The sequence below is a fragment of the Orcinus orca genome, chromosome 18 (genome assembly GCF_937001465.1).
Source record: "Orcinus orca chromosome 18, mOrcOrc1.1, whole genome shotgun sequence".
NCBI lineage: Eukaryota > Metazoa > Chordata > Mammalia > Artiodactyla > Delphinidae > Orcinus > Orcinus orca.
In genome coordinates this window covers 74,136,901-74,163,443 of record NC_064576.1, presented here as the reverse complement: position 1 = coordinate 74,163,443, position 26,543 = coordinate 74,136,901, and the positions used below count along the sequence as shown (strand labels likewise).

The following is a 26,543-nucleotide window of genomic DNA, read 5'->3' as shown; positions in this document are numbered from 1 at the left end:
TAAAGCAATTATACTCCAAGAAAGATGTAAAAAAAAAAAAAAATTAAATGAGATAATGCATTGAAAGCCTTTTCATTGTATCCAACTGGAAAAAATCCAGTTTTAATATGATCTATCCTTCTTATTCAATACACCATTCATACTGAAGAAAACGCTCTCTTTCAAGTTCTTTATAACTTTAAGGTAGTAATTAGGTCACTAATTGGCCTCCTTTCCTCCAGGACAGATAATCCAATTCTTTTCATCTTTCCTCATCGACTCTATTTACGGACCCTTTAATCACTTTTTAAACTGAATTTATTCCCATTTATCTGTAACCATTTCCAAATATGGTGTCCCCAAATGGGCGCATCGACTAACAGAAATGCAACTGGTGCCGAGGGGAGGGGCGAGGTCGTCCTCAGCCCTCCTTCCCCATTTGCCTGGAGTCTTACATCTCTCCTCTTTGTGCCCCTGGGTTGAGATGGAGCCCACTGTACCATTGGGGTATGACCTACCAGGCCGTCACTCACTCAGCAGAATCATCCGAATCATCCTGGCTTCGTCATGTGTGCAAACATACGTAGAATAAAACCGAAGCTACTGAGGACATCTGCACGAATTGATGGTAGGATTGTGAATTGTTACCTGGAGGGCAGTTTGGAAATTTGATGCAGTAATTCCACGTCTAGGATTTTTTCAATTAATTAATTTGTTTTTTTAAAGGATGCAAATAGCATCATATTATTTTTTATACAAATGAAAGACGAACAATACTAAGTTATGTAGTGTTTGTTTATATTTTTGCCACGCTCCACATCTTGTGGGATCTTAGTTCCCTGACCAGGGATTGAACCCCGGGCCACAGCAATGAAAGCACTGAATCCTAGCCCCTGGACCTCCATCTAGAGAAAAAGCCTAGATGTGAGCAAATGTGCGTTCGGGGCTATTCCTTAAAGTGTGTTTCCAATAATAAAACTGGAAATTGGCTAGATAATCAACAAAAAGAGGACTGGTTAAATAACAACAGTATTTGCATCTGATATAATTCTATAGAGTCACTAAAAAGTATGTATGTGGTCAGAGACCAGGCCATGCCTGTGGAAATGTGTTCACCATACATGAAGTGACAAAACAGCATGTTAACAAATTATGGTCTACAACAGAATGCAGGTGAGGCACTCAGCACTGTGCCGGGCCCTGTACGTGTTAGCGATCATCACTTACAACAGCATGAGCTGAGGTTTTAGAGAAGCATTCATGAATAATGAAAGAAGATACACAACTACTCCAAGTCGTTATCAATGGGTAGAAGAATGATAGACGGGGCTTCCCTGGTGGCGCAGTGGTTGAGAGTTCGCCTGCCGACGCAGGGGACACGGGTTCGTGCCCTGGTTCGGGAAGATCCCACATGCCGCAGAGCGGCTGGGCCCGTGAGCCATGGCTGCTGAGCCTGCGCGTCCAGAGCCTGTGCTCCGCAATGGGAGAGGCCACAACAGTGAGAGGCCCGCGTACCAGAAAAAAAAAAAAAAAGGAATGATAGATGTATCAGTTCTACTTTGTGCTTGTCTGAATTTTCTGAAGTGTCAGTCAATGAACCAGGACTTCCACTTCTTTAGCGTGACGAGAGTCCCACTGAAATCTGCTAAGTTTCCTCTGCTCCATCACTTTAGACCAGCCTCAGACGAAGAGCCCTGTGCTGGGAAGCGGGAGGTGGACCAACCCACTCCGAGTCCTGTGATTGTGGATGCCGCCCTTCATCTCTCTAGGCTTGCTTCACCCGTTTGGGAAATAATATCTGACTTTTTTTAGGTTAGGGGACACTTGCTTATGCTGACACTCAGGAAGATTCTCGTTCACAATAATAACAACAGCCCCCTTGGGAGTCCGTCAGGGATGCAACTGTATCTCCGTGATCTCAAGAGCAGCATCTCACAGAGGAGGACGTTTGTGCTTACAGAAGTGAAATGACTCACCCGAGGCGGCGCAGGCAGAAGGCGAGAGCCCAGGACTCGGACAGGCGTCCCCAACGGCAGGCACAAAACAACCACCTTAGCACAGGACACCTGGCCCGAGACGGTGTGGCAGCCAGTAAACCTGGGGGCTCGGATCTGACCCAGACCTCAGCGTCCACACTCAGGAAGTTGTGAGGCGGGAGATGGACCCACAGGGAGGGGTCTGAACTGACGCCACGCACAGCAAACAGATCATGTGGGTGGGAAGCCGGGGGGCTGGCTTGGTTGTCTGGGGCTGGCTTGGGGGGTATGAGTGCATCCTTCACGGCCCCATGAGTTGCTATCAACCCCAAAGGACTGACCCATGGAGAACTGTTCTCAGTAAAGCCGACTCCACGCCCCCGAGACCCATTGCTCTAGGAAGCTCCCTGGGTGACCCTTCTCTACATCCATCCCGGGATCCTGGGCATTCCCTGCCTCGGCTGAATCCTAAATCAAACAAACCCAAAGGAACTCGTCTTTCTTGTGGTTGTCTCCATGAGAGAAGTAGTGCATCTCTAGATATGTGCTGTGCAGCACAGCAGCTAAGAGCCACATGGCTTTTTACATTTCATTTAAATCGATTGAAATGAAACAAAATTAAAAATTCAGCTCCTCAGTCTCACTAGCCACATTTCAAATGCTCAGTAGTCACACGAGCCTGGCAGTTACTGTACTGAATAGCACACACGGAACTTCCCCATTGCCACAGGAAGTTCCGTCAGACAGCCCCGCTCCAGAGCTTTTCTAGGTGATCAAAATAGACAGACACACATAGGAATAAACAGAAATAGGGCTGATGGTTATTTTATTTTACTTCTCTTAAGTAACCAGTGATACAACTTTTTTTTTTTTTTTTTTTTGCGGTACGCAGGCCTCTCACTGTTGTGGCCTCTCCCGCTGCGGAGCGCAGGCTCCGGACGCACAGGCTCAGCGGCCATGGCTCACGGGCCCAGCCGCTCCACGGCATGTGGGATCTTCCCGGACCAGGGCACGAACCCGTGTCCCCTGCATCGGCAGGCGGACTCTCAACCACTGTGCCACCAGGGAAGCCCGATACAGCTTTTAATAGTAACTGTTTAGATTTGATAGTTCTAAATATTTACCAAACAAAATTATACAATCCAAAATATGTAACACTGACATTAACAATAACTAATTATGGAATTGTATGCTTTTAAAAGTATATAAAAACACGTTTGGAAAAACTGAGTATGTGTTCTTGAATGCTTCAGTTTTGTCCTATTCCATTTCATACCTTTTGCAGAAAAATCAACCTTGATTTTATATATCCTCAACAGTTTCTCAAACTGTTTCAAAACCTAGAATGAGACTACATAGGTTACACACACACACACACTCCATGAATATCCTCTTACTAGATGTTGCTTGATGTAAGGATTATTATTCTTGGGTCTCAAGTTCTATGAGTCAGTTGACTGCTATACTGAAATGAACTGCCAAATCCATCATTTTCAGTGAAATCTTTTATCAAATATATAGACCATCTTCTTAGAAAGCCTGTAAACTTGGCTGACTGGAAAATAGACAATCTGTGCTTTTCTCCCTCAGGAGAACTAAGAAAGCAGCTGTCCTGCTTTTTAAAAAAATTCTGTTTTTGTTGGTTAGCATATTTTGAGAGTTTCTTCAATTTACCTATATTCCTGTAATTGCAAATTTGCAAATCCCTCTTCCGAGCTTGGCAGCCCTGCTGTGACAAAGAACGGCGTTGACTAGTGCATCTGTTAAGTTTTGTACTGATGTTTTGGGCATGCAGACATCATAGCGCCTGTGTTGAAAATGCAATGACTTCTGAAATGCAGCGTCACTTATTAAGCGAATAAATTGTTGGATGATTTGGGCCCAGAAGTGTGTTGAGTTCCAGGACATGCAGAGCAGAGCACCAGGGTCCACAGAAGGAGGAGCCTTGTAGGACTGGCTCTCAACCTGCGATGTGTAAGCATCCCCCCTTTGAAGGCTAGTTTTCAAATACTACCTTCAAGGGTATGAAGAATGAGTAAGTCGGGGCTTCCCTGGTGGCACAGTGGTTAAGAATCCGCCTGCCAACTGCAGGGGACACGGGTTCGAGCCCTGGTCCAGGAAGATCCCACATGCTGCAGAGCAACTAAGCCTGTGAGCCACAACTACTGAGCCCGCACAACACAACTACTGAGCTCGCACACCTAGAGCCCGTGCTCCACAACAAGAGAAGCCACCGCAATGAGAAGCCTGTGCACAACGAAGAGTAGCCCCCGCTCGCCACAACTAGAGAAAGCCCGCACGCAGCAACGAAGACCCAATGCAGCCAAAAAAAAAAAAAAAGAATGAGTAAGTCAATACACCCATTAGCAGCAGCACTAATAATAATACTAATGCAAAACAACATTCAAGTAGGTCTGTGCAAAGCGCTACATGCTAAACCCTTCCTGTGTCCCATATCACCAGGCTGTGTGGTGGGTTTCTAGGTCATGCTCATTTCATAAAACCAGGACACAGAGGTTCAGAGAGGTTGTGTAATGCACCCCAAAGCCGGCAATCAGAAATGATGTGAACCCAGGTGGTCTGTGTCCAGAGCCCGTGTTCCCAATCATTTTATTCGTGAAGACTACGTAGCCATTGATTGACATCTTCCCTCTTACAATCATAAACCTATTTTTACTCCAATAGAAATGGTAGCTATGGTCAACATTGCTGACTCAAGCCCTGTCACTCTGGTAGGTCTGCAGGTAGAGGCAGGCACACGGAGGCCGATAGGTTTTCTTTCCCAAACCTCTTCAACCCAGGGGGGCTTCCTGGAGGAAGTCAGTAAGAGCTGGTCAGTAACTAGAGGGGAAACGAAGTCTGAGAGATGGAAGAAACCATCTTCACACCAACAGCACGGTGGGATAGAGTGAAATAATCTTCACTTTTCAAAAATGAAAAGACCTCTCAGGATTTGTCACCTGTCCCAGAACTAAAGCAATGACCTAAACGCAGAGCGATGGCTTTTGAATGAGAACAGCCTGAACCAGGGCTGGCTCTGCTTCTCACCCCGGGTGGAGCCTGTTTACAAGGTTAAGTTTGTTGAGGGTGGGAGGGCTGAGAGGAAGCCCCTGTCCCAGGACAACCTTCCCACGGGGTGGAAACATTCAGAGGGAGCGAGGTCCCTGGGGTAGCGCTGGGGGCTGCGAGACCAGTGTTTTCACTTAACTTCAGTCATAAACTCTGGATTCAGATGTTTCAAAAATACCTAGATTTTCACTTGAAGACAAGCCAGATTCTCCTGTGCATCCACATCTGTGAAGTATTTGGTCACTGGGCTGGGACAGCAGCCGCCTTTGTCCCAAAGCCTCCTCAGGGGGCAAAGCGCCTCTGTGTCCTTTATTGCAGGATGTGCTGCTTCTTACACTGGATCTTGAACTGACAAAGACAGAGTGTCTTTAATAATCATTTTTTGATCTTTAAAATAGGTTATGTTCTCATAGCTTCAAACATTCCTAAAGAAAAGTGACCAAATCAATGCAGTGATTTGGAAGGGTACACACCCATGGAAATGACATCCTACTCTGCTGAGTCACCAGATGCAGCTTGGCTCCAGCCTCCAGGCAGTCCCTAGAACCCGCAGGAGTCCTGCTCAATACCTGACTATTGCTCTTCTTTCCTGACCTTTCTGGACTGCAAGCAACAGGATGAGGAGGTTGGTGTGTATACTGGGGGCGGGGGGTGAGGTGACCTCCAGCCTATATCGTAGGAACCGCGCTCCCTGTGTAATCACGTCCGTGTTCTTGTCCTGGCACCACTGAACCAGCCTGAGGGTCAGACACACAATCAACCACCTTCGGGGCCCTCATCCTCTGGGCGTCCCCACCGACGACTTCAGACCTGGGCAACGGAGAAGGAAGGCGGAGGTACGTACAGTGAGAGAGGAGGGGCGAGGGTGTGCTGTGTACATGCACGTGTGGGTGTGAGTAGCAAGTCCCACAGCCGGAGATGGTGGGTGTGGATAGACAGATGATGCGTGGCCGGACCACCGCCTTGCCTGTGGAATATTCTGGAAGGTTCACAGATAGGTCACGTACAGGAAAAGCACCAGACTAGTCTCTACGATGCCAAGCAGGAGGTCTGGCTGGACTTTTCCCCTCTCACTGAATTGTCTCTACATCCATTAGACTGCCATCCAGCACGACACACGTGGTGCACGACAGTGGAACGGCCCGGCTGGAAGGGGCAGAAGTTCAACTGACCTTGACGAATTAGAAAATAACCCCCCAAAAAAGCGACAAGTGCCACAGTAATTAGTGCAAGGCAGCACACCACAAACCAGAATCATCCAACAGGGCACAGGCAGCAGGAAAGCCAGTGGGGTCCTAGGCCTGATGAGATCTTAATGCCCTTAGTTATGTCAGAACGATGTCGGGATTTGGTCAGAGCTGAATGGCATGGTTCTCAAACTCAAGTGTGCATCAGAACCCTCTGGGGGGCCTGTTAAAAGTCAGACTGCAGGGCCTCACGTCCCAAGTTTCTGAGTCAGTAGGTCTGGGCTGAGGCCTGAGATGCTGCATTTTAACATGTTCCCAAGAGATGCTGATGCTTCTGGTTGGGCCCCCTGCTTGAAGGCCCATGGCCACTCGGCCAGCAGATGCAGAGGGTAATCAGTCGTTCTGCCTCAAGAAGTTCCACATTTAGTGGGCCACTGGAGCCCAGTTTTGATCACTAGAGTTGAAGAGGCTGCAGAGAAATGGTAGATGACATGGAAAAAAGGCTCAAAAGGAAAAGGATCAAAAGGATATAAAATGAAATCAATCCGGAAAAATGATTTAAGTCGTTGGGATAACACGTTTGAAGAAGAAGAGAATGCCGTTTAATGGATATTTGCAATGTATAAATGTTGACTGTGACCAGGGCCTTCTCTGCATCTCCAGGGCTGGGCCAAGGTAAGCAGAATTAGAGTGTCATAAGGAAGACTGTGATTAGGGATATTAACATGCTGCCAAGCTTTGAGGGTAAGTGTGGGACTCTAGTTTCCAAAGATACCCTGACTTGGATGATTTAGATTCGATATAGAAGATTCCACTCTGTAAATTTCCTTCCGATTGTCAGATTCCATAGCATCCAAGAATAAATCTGCTCCTATTTCAAAAGGATCCTGGAAGGAGTAAGGATAGAGTTGGATCAAACCAATTTTCCCTTAGGTTTTAGCTCAGTAACCTAGACTTCTGTTACCTTTCAGAGAATGCCATTAAGATGTTCTTTTTTCCTTTTAAAATACACTACTTGTAATTGTAGTCAATTACCAGGGAAATCTGTGCCCTAGGAAGTGCTTTCATTTCTGCTCCAAACTTATTTTCAATTGAAAATTTGTTCCCTGGTGCTTTGATGCTATTATTTGAATTTTTATGATTAAAAAATTCTTAGATTTCTTCTGTAAATATTTTATACTGTGGAGATATTTAAGTTATCTATTAAAATCCACTTTAACTATGTACATACTTCTATCGGAAAAAAAAATACTCTTACGTCCTTGGGCCGAAAAGAAGTACAGTGGATGTAATGACCATCATAACTGTTAACATTAATAGCATTTTTAATGCTGAAAATAACAGAAGATTACAGATAAATGTCAAAAATCAAGGTGAGATATTTAAAATTTCTCTGATTTGCCTGGCTAGAAAAGGGTTGCTCTAGGATCAGTTCAGTTGAATTTTAGGACACAGAGAACAAAAGTTTTCATCTCAGTTATTTCAAGATGAAATCATGCAGGCACACACAGCCCCCCAAATACAAACCACATGTGTCACAGGGAAAACTATCCTTCTTGAAAATATGGAGATGAAAACCTTTGTTGCTATCTATACTCATGTATATATTGCATTGTTATATTAAGTTCTGAAAGAATTACCCTAAGGTAATGGTAATCCGAATTTCAAAAAGTGAGAACACTAACAAGGAAAAAGTCTTTACTAGATCCTGAGAAATTCTAGGAAAAGTTCAAAGTTCATATCCGTTAAACACAGACTAGTTACCTTTTAACTTCTGACAAGAATAAACACTTTAAATATATATATATAATATATTTAATATATTATAATTTAAATGTGTATTGTATTTTATTTGTATTGTATATTATATAATTATATTTATATAACTTAAGTGTGTATTTATATTATAGTTATTATTTAAAAAATTATTTATCCTTATCAGAGGTTTATATGTATATACTTTTTTTAAAGAACGCTAAAGGCGTGACAATTAGCCTTGTGACTCAAAGTATTGGCTACACACTGTCAGCATCACCATCAGCGTCACCTGGAAACTTGCTAGAACTTTAGCAATGCCCCAGACCTCCTGAAGCAGAACCTGCTTTTTTTTTTTTTTTTTTTTTTTTTGCGGTACGCGGGCCTCTCACTGTTGTGGCCTCTCCCGTTGCGGAGCACAGGCTCCGGACGCGCAGGCTCAGCGGCCATGGTTCACGGGCCCAGCCGCTCCGCGGCATGTGGGATCCTCCCGAACCGGGGCACGAACCCGCGTCCCCTGCATCGGCAGGCGGACTCTCAACCACTGCGCCGCCAGGGAAGCCCAGAATCTGCATTTTAATAAGAATCTCAGATGATCTGTATGCCTTCTAAATATTTCAATTTTGAGGATCCCTAGTCGAAATTACCAGTAATTTTTTCTGCATTGTTTGCCAGAGGCCAGTAGATCTGTTTGCTAATTCCAACCATGTTTTTACTTCCTTGATGTATATAAACTACGTTTGATGATTCTAAAAGTTCCAACCAGATTTTAAAATTCCAACCAGATATCAAAACCATCCAATAATTATTCCATTTTTTAAAGGGGACAAGAAAGCAGTCTGTTCCTTCATTACACCAGGCATATAATCAAAGTGGAAACATAAACGTTGTTTAATAAAACACCATCGCAGTCACTTACTTAATATGTATTTTAAATTTGAAATGGTAAGTTGTCCTAATTTCATATGATGTATATACTATCATGAAATAAAGTTAATCATTATTTTAATAATGGAGTAAGTAGTTCTCTAAAAACAAAAAGTTTACGACGTCTCCAAAATACTATTATTTATTTCTCATTTTCTCTTTTACACGTGTTTAAATCCTGCTTTAAATTCTGGAGGACTCCAAGACTGTTCCTGCCTGCCAAGTCAGTGGAGGAATTTTCCCCTACTGAACATGACTGTTCCCTTTAGGCCTCTGGGAAAGGAGGTGCTCTTCCCATCACCCCCTCTGCCTCCAGGTACCAAGAGGGAAGACAGCCCCCTTTACCGCCAAGAAACAAACGTGACTGAGACAAAGAAACAGAGTTACAGGGATAAAAGGAAGCAAACCCCAGAATAGCCCCTACCTGGATAATTAGCCTTGACTAAGGATTCTGGTAAAGTAACTGAACTGTCATTGTTACAGGATAACTCTTTCTACTGGAAATAATACAAATATCTTGGTAGCTGAAAGTTTTAATCAAATAGAGTAAAAGATTACCTGCTAACCTTAGGACTGTTGGAAATATGATGGTTTCCTATGATGTTTTTAGTCCTGTTGCAGAGTTCACATTCTTGAACGTATATATGCATATATAGATGTATACACGCACACATACACAAACGTACACACATATATCAAGACGTGCACATTTCTTAATCATTGACCCCACAGAAACAAAGAAGCTTTGAGGAAATCACATAAACATCCAGAAATCTTCACAACTGAAAGTAAACAGTAAGAACATGTTACAGTTGAATGAAAAAATCTCAGCTGAAATCAGATGTTTTAAAAACAGGGGGCAAAAGCGGCCATTTAGCTAATATTTATAAGACCATTATATACTGATGTAAGTATGTAACAGGAAGTTTATACTGATGTAAGTATATAACAGGAAGTTTATACTGATGTAAGTATATAACAGGAAGTTTAAAATAGTAAAGGAAGGGAAAATCTCTGCACAATAAGGGTGCCCTCACCTCTTTGCATTAAAATATTGCCATGTGCCTCTGGGGGATGGCCTTGGTGCCAAACGGGGGAAATGCTTAGGGAAGAAGAGAACTGAATATAATAAAAACAGGCCTCGTTCCTGTAGGTAGGACCACGTTGATAGTCACAAACCATGTAATCTTATTTTATTTTTTTAAAACACTTACTGTTGTCTAATAGAATGTCCTTTTATTTTATTTTACTTTATTTTATTTTTTTACTTTCTGTCTGCACCACGTGGCATGTTGGATCTTAGTTCCCTGATCAGGGATCGAACCTGCGCCCCTGCATTGGAAGCACGTAGTCTTAACCACTGGACCGCCAGGGAAGTCCCCCACGTAATTTTAAACAGGAAGCTTTATGTCTTAATTGTAGGACTAAAACCTTAGTGACATTAACATATGACATATCATTTCCCTCATAACCAGGTAGGCATCAAAGTTAGTCCCGTGCAGGGAAGGAGACAGGCATAGACTCCGGAAACCCTGGATTCATATCCTTCCTTTACCCTTGAAGCTCTGTGGTCTCGGACAAATTTCTTAGCCTCTCTGAGCCTCAGTTTTCTTAACTATAAATGTGTGTTTTTGTGAATACAGCAACAGAGCAGGTAAAGCGCCCAGCATGGGGCCCGGCATACAACACGTGGTGAAAAACCGTACTTATTATGATCATTATAATTACTATTAGAGATATGCAAATGGCAACCACCATTTCTACAAAAACACATTTATTGCTTTCAAACCTCATTATGGATATTTCCCAGCTCTCGTCAAAACCAACTGACCTTAGTCATTTCTCCCGTGGAGATGCTATTAACTTTCAAGTGATTAAAAACAAACAAGACTCATCACATTCAACCTACCAACTCCATCACATGTTGAAGAATTTGGGGTTTTTTTTTTTTTTTTTTTGCAGTACGCGGGCCTCTCACCGCTGTGGTCCCTCCCGCCGTGGAGCACAGGCTCCGGACGCGCAGGCTCAGCGGCCATGGACCACGGGCCCAGCCACTCCGCGGCATGTGGGATCCTCCCGCACCGGGGCACGAACCCGTGTCCCCTGCATCGGCAGGCGGACTCTAAACCACTGCGCCACCAGGGAAGCCCTGAAGAATTTTTTAAAGGTTGAGATGGGTCATCCAGTTCTGTGGACTGAAAATCCTTTCCCACTTCTGAAATGTTTCAACCCTTCTCCTCTACCGTAAGTGACATAAGAGAGGAGGCACGGATTCAAGTGTAGGATCGATTCACACTCGCGCTGCACTGGGAGGTGCTCTGGAGAGAGGGCTTCAGCACGCAGGCTGCCAGAATGGACCTCAGACCACCGTGGGCACAACGTTTAGGAGGGACCAATGAGGTTAACTGATTACAGATGATTCCCCAAGGACCCTGAAATACTGGTCTTCCAACATCTGAATGGGTTAAGTTGATGGGCTGTCCAGAAATTCTCCCACTGGTTGTATAGACACAGCTATAAGTACACTGCAAGTGGAGGGAAGGTATCTGTGTCCAAAACATCTGTCTGTGCTAACAGAAACGACGAACAAACACAATCATTATACGGTATGTTTAAAATTAATTCTTCTGTATCATTTCCTTGCTCTCTGAAAACAGGCAATAGAGTTTTTATTGAATTTAAGTTGCTTTCTGGTGAAAAGAAAGAAAAGGGGCTCAAATTTAACTTTTCATGAACAGCCATGTGGTCATTCTGCTTGTAAACTTACATAATGTAGCTGATATACATCACAATCAGATATGTATATTGTTTACTCACAACTTAATCAGTAAAGCAGGAGACCACTTGTTTCAAATGCATTGACACCACAGACAGTATGAACCAGAAATACTTGGTCTACAGTATGTAATACTATTTATCTCAACCAAGAATAACTATTAATACATTCTTAGATATAGAGAAATGGGAAAAGTGATGCTTTTCATATTTTGTGATATAGCTTTACATTAATTATTTTTTGGAATATACTAAAATCAATTTAATCCACTTTGAATAGTTATTAATTTTTTTCTTTTGTTTCCTGAACACAGACTGTAGCTTAAAAAACTACTGTGGTGTACCTAATCAATCCTACTTCATATGTAAATCGCAACAAATTTCATATTTCATTTTAGAAGGACACATGGAAAAACCACATTGAAAAGTGACTCACTTGATTCCGGATTTACATGGCAACATTTGAAACTAGTGGTCTCGCTGACACAGGCAGCCATGCAGAAAGAATTACAACCATCCTAGGAGTACCAAAATAATTTTTGTGAACAGTAATTGCTGAAAGTAAAGAAAGAATGAAAAAGAATGGGTTCATGGTTTCAGTGTTGGTAACTTATTACTGAGTTCATGTTAATAGAATCATGTCCCTTCCAAACGTAAATCATGTAAACTATTTCCACTGGCTTCAGAGTGATTGTATTGTTAGATACATGCAGCACTGAAAATCTACCTTGATGTTTAAAAAAAAAAAAAAGAAGGTCTGGAAAAAGTAATGTCTCCATTCTCCTCAATAACTCAGTTTTATTTTAAAGTCCAGGTAGAAACTCTGGGACCAATTTACTTTTTATAATTTCACGGCCATGTCATACCCCTTCCTTTCCCCCCCGCACTACCAATCTTCCAAACAATATGAAACAAAAACCCTGCCTCCAGATAAAATACTTAAAAAAAAAAAAAAAACCCCAAACAAAACGAAATTGTATTGAGCAAAGAACTCAATTGTTTTCAAAGGGTGAAAACACTGGTAACATTATTTTCACTTCAATCACTTAACTTATCTAAATAAATGCTTCAAAGTGCTCCTGTGGCTTCAGAGAGAATCCAACAGAAAGAATTTAAGGAGAGCATCTCAACCGCTTGGCCAGGCAGTGGGAGAGCTTGGTAATGCAGGCTCCTAAGTGGAGTGCCGCTACACATCGCTGGGTGACGGCGCTCTCTGCGAGAGGCTGGACGGGATGCAGCCGCAGCAGATGAGGCAGAGCGCTTTCTGGATCTCTTGGTTTCTGAAAGCATATATGACAGGATTGATGATGGAGTTGTAGGTGGCGGGCAGGAGGGTGGCATAGGTGTAGATGGAGGGGTAGGTGTAATCAGCTATCAAGGAATAGAGGGTGAAAGGCATCCAGCAAGCAGCAAAGGTCCCCAGGATGATGGCCAGGGTCGAGACCCCCTTCCGGGTGGTCACGTAGTGCGAGGTGGCCAGGAAGTGGTGCTGCAGGGCTATCTGGTGGGCGTGCCTCATCACGATCTTACAGATCTGGATGTAGAGCTGAAGCATGAGCGCAAACATAAAGAGGAAGGAGATGGAGAGGATGGCGGCGTTGTTCTTGGTGAGGGGTCTGACCACGCTGCAGGTGGACTCGTCTTGGAGGCAGTTCCAGCCCAGGATGGGCAGCAGTCCCAGGCAGATAGACGTCCCCCAGAGCATGATAAGCATGACATAGGTAAACGTGACTGTCCTCTCCGAGTGGTAGGTCAGAGCGTAATACAGGGAGAGGTAGCGGTCAACAGTGATAGCCAGCAAGCTGCAGACAGAAGCTGAGAAAGAGGCGACAATCAGTCCAATGGTGACCAGCTTGGTGGCTTCTGACTGCAGCAGGTAGGCGAAAACGAAATTGACGATGAGTCCAATGCCGGCCAGCAGGTCTGCAAGCGCCAGGCTGCCTATGAGCAGGAACATGGGCGCCCGCAGGCTGGGGTTATGGAAGATGATAAGGACCACGATGGCATTTTCACAGGAGATGAGGGTTCCCGAGGTACACAAGACAATGTCCCACGGGTTGACAACCAGCTCTGGCTCTGGCTCCACGCCAGGAACCTGGGAAGAGACAGCAGCCGAGACGTTCCCCGCAGCTCCGGCATCTAAATAATCCCGAGGCAGCCCGCTTACATTGACCTTCAGGTCTTCATTCATTTTAACCCCCGTCCTCTTCAACGAAAAGACAGGCTGTTTAATGTTGAGATACAGCAGGGTGACAATCTAACATCACGCAAAACCCACACGAACAGAAAGCCAGCCCCTACTCAGATACTACCCCCAAATGCCACGAGCTTCCTGAATTACAGACTGAGAGGGAATAAAACAAAAGCCAAAAACCCACCACAACCAAAAAAATGCCCTTTGGCGCTGGGGGGAAACACAGGATGGGATTTGCACACACGAGCGTGAGCGGGGCGGGCACACGCGGGACCGCGGCGGCCGGTTTGCTAAAGTGCTGGGGACACACGTGAAAATCCGTCTCGCGTGCTGCAAAAGGAGCCTGGCACCGGGGCTGCCGCTGGGGGACCGCGCCACGGCGACAGGTCGCGAGCCGGGGCCGCCCTCCTCAGTGGAATGTTCAAAACTGCCCCCCCACAACAGCCGCCCGGCGCGCGTGCACACACTCACACTCCGGCCAGAACAAAGAGGGGTCCGGCCTCCCCCGTGCGCACGGGGCAGTCGCGGCAGGGCCACGAAAGGCGGGCGCGCGCGATGGAGGTGTGGACAGACACAGAGACAGACAGACGCCCATGCACCACGGCCGCTGCCCTGGCGGCGGGGGCGCGGCGGACGCGAGGGGACTCACGGGGCGCCGCGACAGGCTGCCCGCGGGGACGGAGGCATCGCGGGGGTCACCTTGGCGCGCCCAGGCCGGGGGGCTCCTCCGCTGCTCCCGAGGCGCGCGGGCGACCCGTGTGGCCTGTCGGCGCAGGGCCCGCGGGGCGAGAAGCGGCTGCCGCGCTCGGTGCTCGGCCGGGAGGGCGGGGGCGCGCTCCGCGCCAGGTGAGCGGCGGCGGCAGGTGAGCTGCGCGCTCGGCTCGCGCGCCCGGCTCTCCCCGCCCGGCCGCCCGGCCGCCCGCTCGCGGCACGCGCGCGCGCCCCCGCCCCGTGCCCGCCCGTGCGCGCCGCCGCCGCCGGAGCCCCGAGAGGCCGGCGCGCGCCCCAGGGGTCGGGGCTGCGCGGGGCGCGGGGCGGCGAGAGCCCCCCAGCGCCCTGCGGGAGCGAGACGACCCGGAGGCGGGGAAGTGCACTGTCACCCTCGCTGTCGCGGCCCCTCATCCCACCCCGGCTGGCGGTCGGGGCTTGCACCGCGCGGGGGCGGGGCAGCGCTGCCCGGGAGCCCGGTGACCTATTTCGTTCCTGAGGTCCCCCTGCGGAGTCCCGTTCTCCAGCGGCCCGCTTCTCCACGCCTTTCCCTAAACTGCTACCTCCATGGTCAAAAGAATTTGCTTAGGGTGGTTTTTCAGGACCAGCAGTGGAGATGGATACCGGGCGGAGCAGGTTAGGGAAGCAGATCTTTGAAGCAGGAAAATGCTCAGCCAGCTGTTTTGGAATTGCCGTTGACCACATCGCATTCGGATCCCCAAGAGGCCCCCTTCCGTGGGTGTGTCCTGGACTTGGTTTTCTAATTACTATTCCCCGGAAGCATTGGCTTGACTGGATTCATAGGGAGCTGCTATGTGAATCATCATCATCAAATTGCACTTATTAAGTGCTCCTTGAGCTGTGTTTTCAAATGGAAATCATTTACTGAGCTCCTACAGAAGCAGAGTGCCAAAACCCAATTCATTTAGGGACTGGAGTGGCCCTGCTAATTTATGTTTTCATTTTAACGCATCAGTAGTTTCTAAGATTAAGAACCTGATCGCCGTCTGCTTTTATGAGCCTGTCTCCCCTGGATACAAAAACCAGAGCACCTAGATCCTAAGTTTAAAGACGGGAGAAGGAGAAGGCGTGATCTTCTGGTCTTTTCCCGTCAGCAGTGAAGGTTTTCTCTACTGCCTTTCTCCACAGCGAGGGAGGGGGTCCTGTATGAATAAAGACGGTCTGCAGGGCACAGGACCCTAGAACTGACTCCTTCCTACAGGGGCATCCTCCTCTGGCTGGCCGGTCTTCCCCTGGGGCTCACTGTCATTCCTCACTCCAGCCCTGCAGGCTCATCCACCCCTGACTCCCCCTCCTTCTCCCTTCTCCCATCAATCAGCCCCTGACTCTGCAAGATCACCCCAGCTCTCTCTGCACGCCAGGTAGCAACTCCCAATCAGCAGTTCCGGGGTGGGGCCCAGATTCTGCATTTGCAGCCGTCTCTCCTAGTGATTCAGATGCTGCTGGCCCACGGACCACACTTTGAGAAGCAAGGTTCTACAGAGCTGTAAGAATCGCCTGCACCTCATGGACAGGTATCGGACACCGTGACTGCCAAAGAACCATGCTAAGGGCTGGACATACAAATTCAGTAAGACGTGCTGTCTCTCCTCACAGGCGTGTACAGTCTGGTGGTGACAGACAGATAAAAAGCAACAGTAATACCAGGCAGCACATGCTGTAATGAAGAGATGTACATCTTCCTCTCAATTTCTGTGATGATTCAAAGCATTTTTAGAATAAAGCGATGGAAAACCGTCATTTAAACAAACACATAGGGCTTCCCTGGTGGTGCAGTGGTTAAGAATCTGCCTGCCAATGCAAGGGACACGGGTTCGAGCCCTGGCCCGGGAAGATCCCACATGCCGCAGAGCAACAAAGCCCGTGTGCCACAACTACTGAGCCTGTGCTCTAGAGCCCGCAAGCCACAACTACTGAGCCCACGTGCCACAACTACTGAAGCCTGTGCGCCTAGAGCCCTTGCGCCGCAACAAGAGAAGCCACGACAATGAGAAGCCTGCGCACCGCAACGAAGAGTAGCCCCCGCTCACCACAACTAGAGAAAGCCCGGGCACATCAACGAAGACCCAACACAGCCAAAAATAAATAAATTAATTAATTTTTAAAAAAATACACATAGGCTTTTCAGTATGACACAGTTCAAACCACCTGCCAAAATTTTAGGAGCCTCACATCAGCAGAGCAGTTTAGGGAAAGTGAATGACAGCGCCAATCAGACATCACTGTTGTCAATAACACGGAGATGGACCCTGACCTACAGAGCTTACAGTAGTGGGATTTCTTCCCTCTTTAATGTGTTTGGGAAACAAGAAAAAAGAATGGAGGCTTGGGAAGGGAAAGGGTAATAGGTGGATGGCAGAGATATGTAGGTTTGTGCAGTTTTCAGACCCGGGAAGAGTTAAAGGAAGAGACTGAGAAAACTCACTGTGGGGCTTGGATGTGGCTAAATGGCAGACACCTGGGAGCCAGGGGCCAGGGCAGCTCCTCCGATTGCCAGGGTCAGCCATGCATCCACAGTCCTGCTGTTACCCCTTCCCCTTGAATGACTGCTTGTGACAAAAAGAAGGATTTACAAAAAATTTGGATTTACTCCAAATTTCTGTTTATCGGTGTATCTGTTAGGACTTTTGTTGCCAAGGGGCAGAAACACAATTCAGACCAACTTAATTTAAAACGGATGTTGCTGTCTGGCACGGCTGGGAAAGGTCCTGGAGAGGCTCAAGGCAGAGGAGGGGGAGCTTCAGGAACAGAGTCCCACCCGTGCGCTGAGGCCCTCGGTCAGCCCGCCCCTGACGTTGCCAAACTCAAACGGTCCTTTCCTAGACCAGCATCTCCCGAGAAGCCATGAAAGTGCCCCCAGGCCGCCCCAGGCTGGCACGCTGAGACCCTCTTCCCAGCTGGAGAGAGGAATTCCCACGGAGGACTCTGGCCCGGCCTGGTGTGTGCCCAGCTCTGAACCAACCGTGCGTTCCGACCGGATGAGGTAAGTCCTGTGTGGAGTCCTGCAGTGAAGATTCCGTCTGAACTTGGCCGAATGAGCATTTCCCCAGAAGAAAAGAGAGGTGGGACGCCAGGCAGTGAGATCCCGAAGGTCGTCCTCCGTGGCTTGAATTCAGCGGATCGGGAGGTTTCGCTTGGCTTTCAGGAATGCGCAGGGCTGTGTTCTCAACTCATTCACCACCACACCCCCGCCCATTACAGGACACTGCAGCAGACACCATCAGTGTGCAACGTTTGTTGCCTTTTAATCGCTTATATTCTTTTTTTTTCTATAAATTTGGCAAGAAATCGTGTAGGAGGTAAAGCATCTTCCCTCTCCTTGACTCCTTTAGCAAGACAAAGGGGGGGGGGTGGGAAATTTACACCCCAAATTCTGCAAGGTGTGTACACGGGGTGTGACAACATGTAGCTAGAAGTGCTCCGGCAGCGGGCTCATGAACAGTGAAGGAGAATGACCGGCTCTGTGTTTTCATCTCTGGATGACGCCGCCTAATGCAGGGTGATACGGGGGCGGGTAATCGACGCATACTTCCCTTGGCAGTGGAGTTGACCTGTCCTAACTCCTGATCATTCTACATTTGAGCTCACGTTTCTGATTGCTTTTATAGTCAACTGAGTTTACGTCGATTATGTAAGGTCAGTGACACCCAGAAATTTGGATTTCATGGGTTGGTAAGTTTCCTCGCCAGCAGCAGCAACAACAAAAAGGAGAGACTGACCTGGGGGCTTTTGCTTTGCTCCATAAATTCATTTAGGCAAGCGAACTTCTAACTACTTTCATTATTATTTCATAGGAAAAAAAAAAGGCATTTTTAGGCTTTAAAAACAGGACATATCTCAAACGAAAGGATCGGGCTTTAAATGAAATACATCTTGTTTTATGAAAATTCACTGCCGTGTTCTGACTTTCTTCATTCTGCCCCAGCTGGGTGGGAACTACCAGAGCCCAGATTGGTTGGGGGATGGCTCTTGAGAACCACTGATGGACACAGTGATTTTGTAGCCGCTCAAAGGGAGCCTAGAAGAGATTTAATACTTTGGGTCAAATCAATAGGGGAAATGTACAAGTCAAGTTTCAGATTGTACAAGTTTTCGTTTAGGCGCCCAGGTTACCCACGTTTTGTTACTCGCCTCTCCAAGCTGATGGCCTGTGCTTCTGGAGCACCCACTGTGTGCCAGGCTCTGAACCACGAACTCTTCACTTCACCAGAATTAGAAAACACTGCTGCCAGCATGTTGGATGTTGTCACCACAGGAAATGGTCAGCCAGCTTCCTCCCATGAATCCTCACATAGTGACATTCATTTCTCTGAGGATTTACCCTGGTTTGGGGAGCTTTCTATTAACCAGGCTGACGTGTTTGCGTAAAAACGCCAACTATCATATAATAAATATTTACGGTCTCAGAAGCCAGGTATGAGCAGACCCGGGTGCCCTGGAGCAAGGAAACAACTTGCCTCTGTTTCCTGTTTGTAAAATGAGGATGTTAAGAGCATTTATTCCTAGGACTGGTGTGAGTGTGACACAGATAAGGGGCACGGCGCACTTATCCCAGCCTGGCGGAAAGCTAAGGTCCGTCAATGAGAGTTACGATTACTGGTGTGGCCACTGTTAGCCCATCATCTCCCTGTCCTCCTGTGTGTGCGGGGATCCGCGGGAACCCTGTTCTCTCAGCTGCATTGGCCAAATGCCTTGGCATCCTCTTTGGGGCCATTACTCACAAAATACCCGAAGTGTCAGGAAATTCTGTTGACTTTACCATCAAAATACACCCAGAATCCATAACTGCCCAAACTTGGAAGCAGCCAAGATGCCCTTCAGTATGTGAATAGAAAAGTCAACTGTGGTACATCCAGACAATGGAATGTCATCAGTGCTGAAAGGAAAGAAGCTCTCAAGACATGATATTAATGCATTCCATTAAGTCAAGAAACCAGTGTGAAAAGGCTACTTCCAACCATTCAGGAAAAGACAAAACTATGGAGACAGTAACAAGATCGGTGGTTGTCAGGGGCTGGGAGAAGGATGAACAGGAGGAACACAGAGGATACTTAAGGGCAGTGAAGCGACTCTCGTTGATACTGCGATGGTGGATACGTGTCATCCATTTGTCAAAACCTGCAGAATGTGTGACGGCAGAGTGAATTCTAATGTGCACTGTGGACTTTATATGACGTTGTCAGTGTAGCTTCATCAGTTGTAACACGTGCTCCACTCTGCTGGGGATGTCGGTGGTTGGATGGGCCTCAGTCAGCGTCTCCGCCGTGACCCAAGAACTCCCTTCAGAGGGACATGTTCTTTGAGACACGCCCGTCTATAGGGTTGGGTCTGAGGCAGGTCCTGCTCGCTTCACAGCCCTTTGGTGTTTCTCAAATGACTTGCCTTGATGCCAGTGGAGGGATAAATGGCTTAGGGGCTGAGTTACGTTCCCCCAAAATTGGTATGTTGAAGTCCTAGCCCCCAGTACCTCAGAGTGTCTCTCAGTTTGGAGAGAAAGCCTTTAAAGTGATGATTCAGTTAAAATGAGGGTGGGTCCTAACCCAATACAACTAGTGTCCTTATAAGAAGAGGAGATTAGGACACAGACTCACACAGGAAGAGGGAAAACCATGTGAAAACAGGGAGAAGGTGGCCGTCTGCAAACCAAGGAGAGAGGCCCCAGGAGGAACCAACCCTGCCCATACTTTGCTCTCAGAGTCACAGCCTCCAGAACTGAGGAAATGAATTGCGGTTTTTTCAGCCACCCAGTCCGAGGCACTTTGCTGGGGCGGCCCTTGCAAACTAATACCGATAAGTATGAGCAGGTGGACAGATTCTGACAGGAAATCGAACTCTTCTGGGCGGACTGAAATGGGTCTGGAGCAGAGCTTTCCAAACTGCATCAAGGAACATCACTGTCTACAAGACGCTAGTCCAAGGCCGAACAGGGTACCAGGTGCTGTCGACCCCCCCGCACGTCCCCTGGCCCCTCAGGGCACACCAGGCAGCTTCCAGAACCCAGCACGTGCATCTCCAGCCTGAGAACCTCCTCTGGTCTAGAGGCTGCTTTGCCACCTGCGCCGCAGGTCGGCAGTGCCGGGAAGCTCATGCCCCGGATGGGAATTGTATAAGTATCCCGCCTCCCTCTCTCCTGAGTCTCAGGACTACCAAGTGGCATAATTTTTTTAGACTGAAGAAGCCCCTGCAGCCCAGAGGACGTGGGAATTGCTCTGTTTATGCTGCCCACCCGGTTCCAGGCACGCCAATCCCCGCAGCACGCGAAGCTCCCTTTATATCCTGTTATTGTTCGGAGATGTCGGCCTCAACCTCCCCAGTTTGTCTCCTTGGGGTTTAACCAAGTCCCCGGTGCATGTCTGCCTCTGACTCTCAGCAGAATTAAGCTCCTTACTCGCGATGGGAATGTATTAGTCAGATTGCGCGGCCACAACAAAATGCCACGGACTGGGGGGCCGAAACGGTGAAATTTTATTTCCTCACAGCTCTGGAGGATCAAGGTCCTGGCAGAGTTCAGCTTCTGGTGAGGATCCTCTTTCTGGCCTTTTCACTAAGCTCCCCCGTAGCTTTCCTCGGTGAGCGCACGTGTACATGTGGAGACAGCAAGCAAGCCCTCATCCTCTTCTGATAAGGACACTAACCCTATGGAATCAGGCCCGCACTTATGGCCCCATTTAACCTTAATTACTTCCATAAAGGCTCCATCTCCAAATACAGCCACACGGGGGCTAGGGCTTCAGAATATGCATTGCGAGGACACAGACATCCAGTCCATTCATTACAGGTAACTTGCTTTAAAACCCCGCTCATTGCTCTATTCTCTCGCCTGTCTCACTTCTCTATCCCTACCCACGTTTCCTGGGATCACACCCAAAACAGATTACTATACTGAATCTTTGTCTCAGGGTCTGCCTCTGGGGAATCCTAACCAACACAGAAAAGCTGAACGCCGTTAAGTCCTTCTAGGAAAATTACAGCACTTGGTAGCACGTTAGAGGCTCCGAGAAGTCTTCCCTAAGGAAGCATTTCACTGAGTTTCACCCCGGGCTTCACAAACTTTCTTAGCCTGGGATCTCTTTCTTCACCCCCTTGGAATGCCCTTGAACACGTCCCAGAATTTATTTGGAAACGTTGCTATAGGGTTGGCGAACGTCAGACATGCATGCGGTTATTTTAGGATTGTTGCTGGAATGAAGGCTGCGGGGTGAGGTCTGGGAGGACCTGCAGGCTGATGGAGTCTTCGGTGGAGGAACGTGTGTGAGGGCAGAGGTCGGCGTCCGCACGAGGCAATACTGGCCATCAGCGCTAATAATTCATCCAAAGGCACTGGGTTAGAGGCCATGATACGAAGCCCCAGAAGACATGGGGACGTGACTCCTGCTGTCACCGGGATCACAGGGTAGTGAGGGAGAAAGGGGAGTGAGCCGCAATTGCAGCGGGGTGACCTACGACATGATCCCCATCACGCGTGCTCTGTGCCTGGCCCCAGGGACGTTGATGAAGAAGAGAAGGGGTCATGTACCTGCCCTGGGCTGAGCGTCTAGATGCTTCAGAGATGCTGAAACCCTGGGGGTTGGCTGCGGGACAGTGTTTTATTCATCCGTTCCCAGGTTTATTAGAATTTCAGTCAGCCACCTCCGTGGCCACTAAAAATGCCTCCTTCGTTTCCCCTGAGACGAATCAGATTCAATGATGGTGAGATAATATCTTCAGTTCAACATCGAATTGCATGTATTCATATTCCAACCATTTCAAAGTGTTACTGGCGGGCTAATATTCGTCCTATTAAAATTAAGTGGCATGAAATTTGAATTAGCTCAATTGAATTCATTTCCTTCTCGAATGTATTTATCCATGACTCAGAGGACTCCGGGCAAAGGCCATCTTGGTTTCCTTCAATAAGACGCATTCGGCTCCGCGCTCCCTAATTTGGAGTTTGAAAGTCCCTCTGGGCCTGGAGGAAGTGAAGACTCTCCGCCGCCTCCTCCCGCCATCCTTAATCGGTTTAGCTGGAACCAGGGATAAAATGGTACCAGCTTCACAGAGTCTGCTTTCTGAGATGACGTTAATGGACGCACATGAAGCCCTCGGTGCAGGGCCTGGTACACAGCAGGTGCTCGTGACGTGCTCAGGTACTAAGATGTTGTCGTCACTCCTGTGAGCCTGCTTCCGTTCAGACACACTGGACTAAACACCAGAGTGTTGGGCCAGGAGCCAGGAGCCCCGGATTCTTGTCCTTCGCTTGAGGGTGCCCTAGGCCTTGTTTTTTCCTCTGTTCCAATTTTCTGATCCACAGAGGCAGCCACACCTTTCTAGGTTGGAGGACGTGCTGGGCGTGGCTGCAGACGAGCTTCTGGGGCTGTGGTCTCCCAGCCTCAGCAACCTGAAAGCTCATTTAGGACCCCAGGACACGAGGACAAGAGTTGGCAGACTTTTCAAGCACGCAATTGCTTCAAGGTCTCAAAGGCAAGGTCTACGCTGACTTTCCTGGTTCCACCCAGACCCGAGCTGTTTTTCGATGCCGGGATTTGCCGTCCAGCGCAAGGTCCGGGGTCCCACTGGACGAGCAGAACGTTCCCCTCTGCATCGATCGCCACCCTGGAGGTCCCAGAGCCTTTAACAATGCAGGAGCTCAGGGATTCACAAACCTAAGTGTCGCAGTCACGGAAACTCCCAACAGCAAATTCACGCACATCAGCCCTTCCAGTTACCGCTGAGCGACAGGCAGCGGAGGAGAGGACCCATCCCTGCCCTCCCCACTTCCATCTCTTCGCTGCCCGTGTCTTTGACCTTGATTACATACCACTGTGCCCACCTCTCATTTTCCTATGCGTCCTCAGGGAGTGAAATTAATCTCAGTCAACAAGAATTACCACCCCGCCAGAATTCTCCATCAAAAAGCAGGGTTTTTTTTCCCACTGGCCTTTTACAAGAATGCGGCAAATGACAAAGATAAGAGGACATTTCGCTTTCAAAACGGCAAATACATCCCAGCGTATGCTGGGCTTACCTTGACTCAGCCAGTTCGTTGTCGAGAATCGTAAACAGCAACAATGGGGATGGTGGTTTCCAAACTGTTTTTGAAATTTATTAGCAGGTTCTGAAGTCAGTGAGCAAAGCTTCCTAGAAAATAAAATAGAAGAAAAAATTAAAATGTATCACAGAAGAGTAGGTGTTTTTCATTAAACTTTGTGTTAAGCCTATATAAACATACTCTGAGAACCAATCATCTCAAATGTGGGATGCAGTCAGACAACGCGATGGACACCAACGTGGTCCATCGCCATCATTTTTCAGGTGAAGACATACAGGTCCGCTTGGATTAACTGCTCTGCTCTCACTCCCCAGCTGCGTGTTGGGGAGAGGCTGGGCTTGTCCTCAGCTCACTGACCCACAGCGTTCCCTTCTGTGGACCTGACTCTCTCCATCTCACCATTCCAGCGCTGGATGGTCAGAGCTGGTGCCTCAGTGGCCCCGTGAGATTCTGTCATCACTAAAAAATGAGATCTCATTTAGCAACTAGTATTTATTATTGCAAGAAAGTGGACTAGGGCTTCCCTGGTGGCGCAGTGGTTGAGAGTCGGCCTGCCGATGCAGGGGACACGGGTTCGTGCCCCAGTCCGGGAGGATCCCACATGCCGCGCAGCGGCTGGGCCCGTGAGCCGTGGCCTCTGAGCCTGCGCGTCCGGAGCCTGTGCTCCGCAACGGGAGAGGCCACAACGGTGAGAGGCCCGCGTACCGCAAAAAAAAAAAGAAAGTGGACTAATCCATTTTAGAAAGATTTAGCATGAGGGTTGAAATAAAAAGCATTTCGTAGTGCATATACTTCATCGATGAGAAAACACCTAATCAATTAGAACCAGCCCATCTCGCTCTCTGAGGATTCCAGGAGACTATACATTTACATAGCCTCCTGTCTCCTGACCCCATCCCACCCCTGTTCTCTAGCACCATGTTGGGCACACATGTCAACGTGAATCTGTTTTACAATTGCCTGGGTAAAGGGAGTATTATCATTTCCCTGCCTTTCTGGGAGGCGTCCCAGTGCAGAGCTACAGGAACCCGAGTTTTAATCCAGTTTCTGGGAAGTCTTCTTGAGCTCTCATCGGATTCGTCCAGATATTACTGATCAGTTGGATGGGGCAGCCCTCCCAACTTCAGTCCGCAAATTATGATGTGTTTTGACTTTTGGAGTCAAACAGACCTGGGTTCACATCCCAGCTCTACAACAAAATGACGTGTACTCATGGGAAGTTCTAGAATCCCATTAGCCTCACTATTTCCACGATTCACTGAACAAATATTTCTTGAGGGTCGAGTATGTGCCACACACTGTGCTGGAGGGCGAAGTCAGAGCAAGGCAGCGCCTGCTCTCATGGGGCTCCCTGTGCCGGGGAAGAGGCTCTTCACACAAACGGCCACCTAACTGTAACTGGAGTGACACATCGAGGAGATCCCACGGGGTTGATCAGAAAGAAATAGGAAATATCACAGGACTATTCAGTAACGGAATACTACAGAGTTAATCAATAAAGAAATATGTTAGGGTGCCGTGAGACCAGGACAACCTGGCCCCATCAGCCTTGGAGGACAAGAGAAGCCACACTGAGGAAGTGATACCTGAGGAAGGTCACAGCCAGGAGGCTGATGGGAGCGGGGGAGGAAGAGCGCTCCCGGTGGAGAGCAGCACGTGCAAAGGGCCTGAGGTCACAGAATGTTTGATGCATGCAAGCGAGGGAGGGAAGGTCAGGGCAGCCTGTTGACCAGAGCTGGAGGAACAGAAGGGTGCCGCACGAGGGCCTGGGGGATTTCAGGAACAGGAAAATAAAACCCATGCTCCGGCGCAGCTGTCAGAATTAAATGAGTTAAGATACCTAATGCATCCAAAGTGCTTAGAACACAAAAAACTAATAGCTATTATGAGGGGGGTGCTTAATAATTTACACACTGTAGTTGGAAGCCCTTATTTTGGATCACATCCACATTTCTCCCGCCAGCGTTTCTCCCTAAAGAATCTCAGAAGATAGTGTCAGCTACCTAGTTTCTCAGGCTCCAAACCTAGGAGGCATCCTTGCCTTTCCTCCTAGCTCACAGTTAATCCATCAGCAGGTCCCACAGCTCTCCCTCCCACATCTTCACCCTCTCCACCTCCCCCATGTCCACCGCTGCCACCCTAGGGTCCACCGCTGCCACCCTAGGATCCACCGCAGTCTTGGGGAGAGTTCCCTGGGAGACTGTCTACGCTGAGCACTTGCACGCAGGAAGGTTATTGGGATCAACTGCTAGGAGGGGGCGAGGAAGCAGGGTTGGGCAGAGGGCGAAGGACGTTCGTGGGAACAGAAGCCCCCGCCGATCCCGTGGGGCGCTCTGGGATGGCCCTGAGCGCAAGATCAAGTCCACTCTTCATGGACCAGTCACTGGAGGGAGGCTGCCCTGGGCGAGGCAGCTCCCTGAGAGGACTCAGCTGTGAGTCCCCCAGCTAGAAGGATTGACCCCACAGGGGTCTGTCTGCTTCCTCTAGAAGCTGATTTCCCAGGAGAGCTGGAAAGTTGTCTTGCCCACCATGGTGTCCCGAAGAGTAGGTCTTAATAAATACTTGTTCACTGGAAGCCAATTATTCGATTATAATTCAACCAATTATTTTGAGATGTGAGATAAGATGGGAGTGGATATGAAATTCTCACAGGATTGCTGGTGAGATCTTTAAGGAAAGGAGCATAAGGGAGGACAGAAAGTAGATGATCTTTTTAGGAGAAAATGTATATAGTTGTTACTACTCTCACAGATACCATATAAAGGATTATGGAGTTAATTTATAACAGTGGTCTCGGGCTTCCCTGGTGGCGCAGTGGTTGAGGGTCCACCTGCAGATGCAGGGGACGCGGGTTCGTGCCCCGGTCCGGGAAGATTCCACATGCCACGGAGTGGCTGGGCCCGTGAGCCATGGCCACTGAGCCT

General features: G+C 48.1%; 1 protein-coding gene across 1 annotated transcript; it reads right to left on the bottom strand.

Annotated features, from left to right (window-relative positions):
• Nucleotides 1-11,537: 11,537 nt before the first annotated feature.
• GPR12 (G protein-coupled receptor 12) lies at nucleotides 11,538-14,777 on the bottom strand. The gene is made up of 2 exons (XM_049701298.1): nucleotides 14,562-14,777; nucleotides 11,538-13,874 (listed from the first exon to the last, which is right to left on the bottom strand). The coding sequence occupies exon 2, from the start codon at nucleotides 13,857-13,859 to the stop codon at nucleotides 12,855-12,857; it is 1,005 nt and encodes a 334-aa protein (XP_049557255.1). The 5' UTR covers nucleotides 13,860-13,874; nucleotides 14,562-14,777; the 3' UTR covers nucleotides 11,538-12,854.
• Nucleotides 14,778-26,543: the final 11,766 nt, after the last annotated feature.

What these genes read in the sequence shown, in the direction of transcription:
- GPR12 (XM_049701298.1), bottom strand. Translation starts at nt 13,859, where the DNA reads ATGAATGAAGACCTGAAGGTCAATGTAAGCGGGCTGCCTCGGGATTAT.